General features: G+C 44.0%; 1 protein-coding gene across 1 annotated transcript; it reads left to right on the top strand.

Annotated features, from left to right (window-relative positions):
* Positions 1–1,365: 1,365 nt before the first annotated feature.
* On the top strand, positions 1,366–3,109 carry LOC104995453 (galectin-16-like). Its single transcript, XM_010849326.1, is given in 4 exon segments — positions 1,366–1,377; positions 1,751–1,830; positions 2,227–2,437; positions 2,996–3,109. Coding segments are annotated over 4 exon segments (417 nt in total).
* Positions 3,110–5,830: the final 2,721 nt, after the last annotated feature.

Genomic DNA, 5,830 nt, shown 5'->3' on the forward strand with positions numbered 1-5,830 from the left:
AACATCCGCTGGATCATGGAAAAAAGAAGAGAGTTCCAGAAAAACATCTATTTCTGCTTTATTGACTATTCCAAAGCCTTTGACTGTGTGGATCACACTGAACTGTGGAAAATTCTGAAAGAGGTGGGAATACCAGACCACCTGCCCTTCCTCTTGAGACACCTATATGCAGGTCAGGAAGCAACAGTTAGACTGGACATGGAACAACAGACTGGTTCCAAATAGGAAAAGGAGTACGTCAAGGCTGTATATTGTCACCCTGCTTATTTAACTTATATGCAGAGTCCATCATGAGAAACGCTGGACTGGAAGAAACACAAGCTGGAATCAAGATTGCTGGGAGAAATATCAATAACCTCAGATATGCAGATGATACCACCCTTATGGCAGAAAGTGAAGAGGAAGTAAAAAGCCTCTTGATGAAAGTGAAAGAGGAGAGTGAAAAAGTTGGCTTAAAGCTCAACATTCAGAAAACCAAGATCATGGAATCTGGTCCCATCACTTTATGGGAAATAGATGGGGAAACTGGAAACAGCGTCAGACTTTATTTTTTCGGACTCTGAAATCACTGCAGATGGTGACTGCAGCCATGAAATTAAAAGACACTTACTCTTGGAAGGAACGTTATGACAAACCTAGACAGCATATAAAAAAGCAGACACATTACTTTGCCAACAAATGTCCATCTAGTCAAGGCTATGGTTTTTCCAGTGGTCATGTATGGATGTGAGAGTTGGACTGTGAAGAAAGCTGAACGCCGAAGAATTGATGCTTTTGAACTGCGGTGTTGGAGTGTACTCTTGAGAGTTCCTTGGACTGCAAGGAGATCCAACCAGTCCATTCTAAACGAGATCAGTCCTGGGTGTTCATTGGAAGGAATGATGCTAAAGCTGAAACTCCAATACTTTGGCCACCTCATATGAAGAGTTGACTCGTTAGAAAAGACCCTGATGCTGGGAGGAATTGGGGGCAGGAGGAGAAGGGGACGACAGAGGATGAGATGGCTGGATGGCATCACCGACTCAATGGACATGAGTTTGAGTGAACTCTGGGAGTTGGTGATGGACAGGGAGGCCTGGCGTGCTGCGATCATGGGTTCCCAAAGAGTCAGACACGACTGAGCGACTGAACTGAACTGAACTGACTAGAGTTTGAACCCACTTCTTATTATTACAGTGGACTTTGGATAGTGTGGACTGAACACACTTTTGATGTCATAAATTTCAGAAGAATAGAGGGCAGGGGACTATAGCCTGAGTGAAAGGGTCAGGGGTGACTCATCTCCTAATGGCATTTATAGGGCATCTTCTCCAGACAGACTCACACACACAGTTTCAACAAGGAAGAAAGGCCCAGTTGAAGACTATGAACTCCTTGGTATGAAGGATGGGAGGAAGGAATCTGATTACCTCTGCTGCTGGTGCCAGGTCACCTTGACACAAATCATTATGTGAATGCTAGTAGAGAATGGGAAAGAGTGTGTGTGTGTGAATGGGAATCACTGGATTTGCATTATTTTATGTCCTTTTGCATATTGTTTCTCTGGGTTTGGAAGTGTTTGTATATAATATATGTATCTGTGCCTCTGAGTGCATGTCTGGACTCGGATTAATGTCTCCTTGTTGGAGGTATACTAATGTCTCTTAGCTGTGGGAGGAGATCACGTTTTGTGTCCTGAGTCTGCTTGGGCAATGATGTGGGAGAGAGAACACTGGCTCTTCATTCACTGACGCATCCGTCTCTTCCATAGCTGAACCCCTATCAGTAGTCTGTTTCCCTGGCTGTGGGTTTCATGGTGAAGATCAAGGGAAATCTTGAGTCTTCTTGTGGGTGAGTAGAGGCCAGTTTATGTCTGATGGAGGGTGAAGCACAAGGGGAGAGTGTTAGCATGTCTTGGGGACACTCATTGGAAACAGCTTGATCTTCTTTAATCATCGGAATAAGCTGAGGTGTCTCATGCAAAAGTGTGAGATTACACTTCAGGTGGGATTTCCTTCCTCTGTGTGTCTGTGTCTATGTGTGTGTGTGTGAGCGGGGGAGGCAGGGGAGGAAAAGAGAGAGAGAGATAGCAAAGTGAGAAAGGTAAAAATATTTTGAGAAAGAGGGCAGGGGGAAGGGGAAGGAGGGAGAGGGAGAGAGAGAGAGAAAAGGACTGTGGTTGTTCCTGAGGAAGTTTTTTTCTATAGTAAATGCCTGCCTGCGGGAGCTATCCTTTTGTCTTTGCAGGAAGAACCCAGAGCTTGTGGTGGATTTCTGCATGGGTATTGAGGAAGGCAGCAACATTGCATTCCATTTCCGAGTCTACACAAACAGCATGGTGGTGATGAACAGTTTCCAGGAAGGGGGATGGCAGGAGGAAAAGAGAATGGTTTCTGACCCTTTCATGCCAGGCCAGCCGTTTGAGCTTCGATTCTTGGTGCTGGAGAATGAATACAAGGTGTGTGGGCTCTCCAGGGTGTGGAGCGCCATGGCTGTGTTGGGCGTGCTGTGGAGTCCAACTCTGATGTGATCACAACAGACCAATTTTTTGTTTGTTTTGTATTTTTAACACATGTGCTTTTTGAAATTGAAGTATCATTGATTTACCTTACCATGTGAGTTTCAGGCGTACAACAGAGTGGTGGAGCCCCTTGTCCCTGTATAGCACAGGCATCTATACTCAGGATCTTGTGTGCTGTACTCAGTGTGTGTGCTGTACAAGTAGAGATGCTGAGGTGAACTCCACACAGCTCTTACTGTATCGCACAGTCAGCAGTGTGGAGGGAGACGTGCAGGCCCCCTGCCCTCAGGGTAAAGCAGGGATGGCAGCTCTGGAGGCGAGGAAGTGGACATGGAGGATGATTTCTACAGCACTGTATTGGCAGGATGTCCTGGAGGAGAATATCTGCTTTGCTTTTACAGAGTAAAGAAATTTTACAGAAGGCAATGAAAGTAGGAAAGGGAAAGAGGAGGCCTAATCGTTCTGAGCTCACAAGAAATACATCTCCTTCCTTAGGTGTTTGTGAATAACGAGTCCTTCTGCCAGTTTGTCCACCGCCTGCCCCTACAGTCTGTGAAAATGCTGAAGGTGAGGGGAGATACTGTGCTGACTTCAGTGGATACATTTTAAGGGGCAGAAGATCTTCCAGTGAAGATATCGATCCCATTACACTCTTCCATAATGTGCAGGATCATGGCCACTCCCAGAAGATGCCAGCATGTGCCCCTGCCCTCACACTTACTCCAGTGATAATAAAATATTCCTGATATGAACCAGGACTTGGCTCTTGCTTGTAGGGAAGATATCAAGGGCAGATTTGGCACAAAGAGAACATCGCCCCAGGTGTGGAATGGGGAGTGTGGTTTTGGAAGGGCCCAGTTGGCCAAAATGTCAAGGGCTAACCCTGAAATGGAGACAGTGAGAGTGTCTCAGGATGTCATGAGGAAGGTGGTCAAGTTTGGGGCTGTTTAAGGAAGGGATATGAGTTTATATGTGAGCCTCTTTTGACTTGTTTTTTCGTTCCTCAAATATTTATTGGTCCCTGTATTTGTCAGGGCTCTCCTGAGAAACTGGTGTGTGTGTGTGTATGTGTGTATACAAATGTACACACACAGAGGAATTTGATTATGGAGACTGACAATTCCCAAGATCTTCAAAGATGTAGTTCTAGTCTGAGTCTGGAAGCCTGAGACCCAGGAAGAGCCAGTGTTTCGGTTCCATTCTGAAGGCAGGAAAAATCCTCCCTTCTCTAGGCTGGCGAGCTTTTTTGTTCTGTTTAGGTCTTCAGATGATGGGAGGAAGCCCATCCACACTAGGGAGGGCAGTCTGCTTTACTCAGTCTGTGGATGCACTGAAAATAATGTATAACCCAAGACCTGACCACCAAACAGCCCAGTCAAGATGACACAGAAGATTAACCATTACAGCTCCTTTCTGTAACATACCTTTCTACGTGCCAGACATTCTGTATGAACCCTACGTGATGCTGAAAGGACTAGAGAATGGTGTTGTTGGCAAAAGGAACTTGATACTGATAAGTCAAGGGTAAAGTCAGCCCGGTGGGGTGTTTGGAACTCAAGAGCTGAATGTCAGATGTTCGGGCAGATACAGCATAAACCATGGTGCGTGGCTTTCCTGGTTTCTGTCTCCCCTGGCTTAGGAACATCTGGCAGCTTTCAGGGGTTATGAAGTGTGACATAGGAGGCTGCACCCAGATCCTTCCGGACCCCTCCAGCCTGGAGGTCTTCTAGAGACAGAGGACCTAATGAATCCCTAAGTTTCTGAGTGCCTGAAGTTTCCTAGACACTCCATATATAAAGGAAGGCTGCTTGCTTTTGTCGTCTTCAGGCCCTCTGAGCATTCTTCCCTATTTCTATACCTTGACAATGAACAACCTGTAGAGGAAAGTAAGAAATCAGTTCTTTTAGAGTAGTGTAAAAAAAGAATACAGTGCTTAAGACAAAATCTAACCGAGGAGGTGCCAGACTTTTACATTGAAAATGACAAAACACCATTGATAGAAATTACAGATGAGCAACCTCAATAAAGGAAGAGACATTCCATGTTTATGGGTTGGAAGACAATATTGTTAATACTGTTAATTCTAAATATGTTATCCAGTGTGGTTTGAGAGATTCAGTGCACCCCCTGTCAGAATGCCAGTGGCCTCTGTGTGCAGAATGGAAAACAGATCCTAAAATTCACATGGAGCTGAAAGGGACATCAAACAGCCAAGATAGTCTGCAAAAAGGACGGGTTTGGAGGATTCCCACATCTCGGTTTCAAAACTTAATACAAAGTTATGCTACGAGCTCTAAGGAAGAAAGTACAGCCTATAGGAACAGATGGATAATATAAGCAGAGTGATGGAAATTCTAAGAGAGTCAAATAGAACCCCTAAAGATTAAAAAAATTTACATAAGTGAAGAATGCATTTGATGAGCCCATTATCTAAATTAGCTATACCTAGGAAAGAATCTCGGAGGTTGAGGATATGTCAATAGAAACTTCGAAAACTGAAAAAAAGAAAAAAGACTGGAAAGATATTGAATATCAAAAAACTCTGGGACAGGTACAGAAAGTGTAGCATGTGCTTAATGGGAGAACTAGATGCAGAAAAGAGAAAGGAACAGAAGAGATATTTGAAGTAATAATATCTGAGAATTTCCCAAATTTATGCCAAACACCAGAACCACAGACAAAAAGAAGCCAGAGGGAAAAAGCATCTACCCTCATAGCGAAAATAAGAATTATATCAAACGTCTCCTTAGAAACCATGCAGACAAGAGGAGAGTGGCGTGAAAGTTGAGAGAAATGTGGTGCAACCGTCATGGGAAACAGTGTGGCAATTTCTCTAAAAATTGAAAATGTAATTGTCATATGATCCAGCAGTTTTACTTCTGGATACTCCCCAAAGGAAATAAAGACCCCCCCACACCTCAAAATATATACAGTAGTGGCCCCTTGGAAACAGGGGTTATGTTCGAAGACCCACAGTGGATGCCTGAAACCCTGGATAGAACCAAATCCTACATATGTGTATATAGTTAATCCTTGAGCAAGGGAAAGCCACTGGGGGACTTGGTTGCAGAGAATCAAGTCACCTGAAGCTGGAAGGAATAAATTCCCCCTCAGTCCAGAGTTTACAATAGATATCAGTCAATAACTTGTAGATTCTCCCAATTACTTTCTTGTCCCTCACCCTTTGGACAAGCACTGATTGGATTCTCAACAGTACTGTACATGTTCTTGAAATGACATGAATTCCCTTTGATAATTTTGATGCATATGCATCCCACACAGAGGGCTTCCCTTTCCCATTATTTCCTTCTCTCTTTAAACAAATGTTTT

The sequence above is a fragment of the Bison bison genome, unplaced genomic scaffold (genome assembly GCF_000754665.1).
Source record: "Bison bison bison isolate TAMUID 2011002044 unplaced genomic scaffold, Bison_UMD1.0 scf7180017864280, whole genome shotgun sequence".
In the NCBI taxonomy this organism is placed as follows: domain Eukaryota; kingdom Metazoa; phylum Chordata; class Mammalia; order Artiodactyla; family Bovidae; genus Bison; species Bison bison.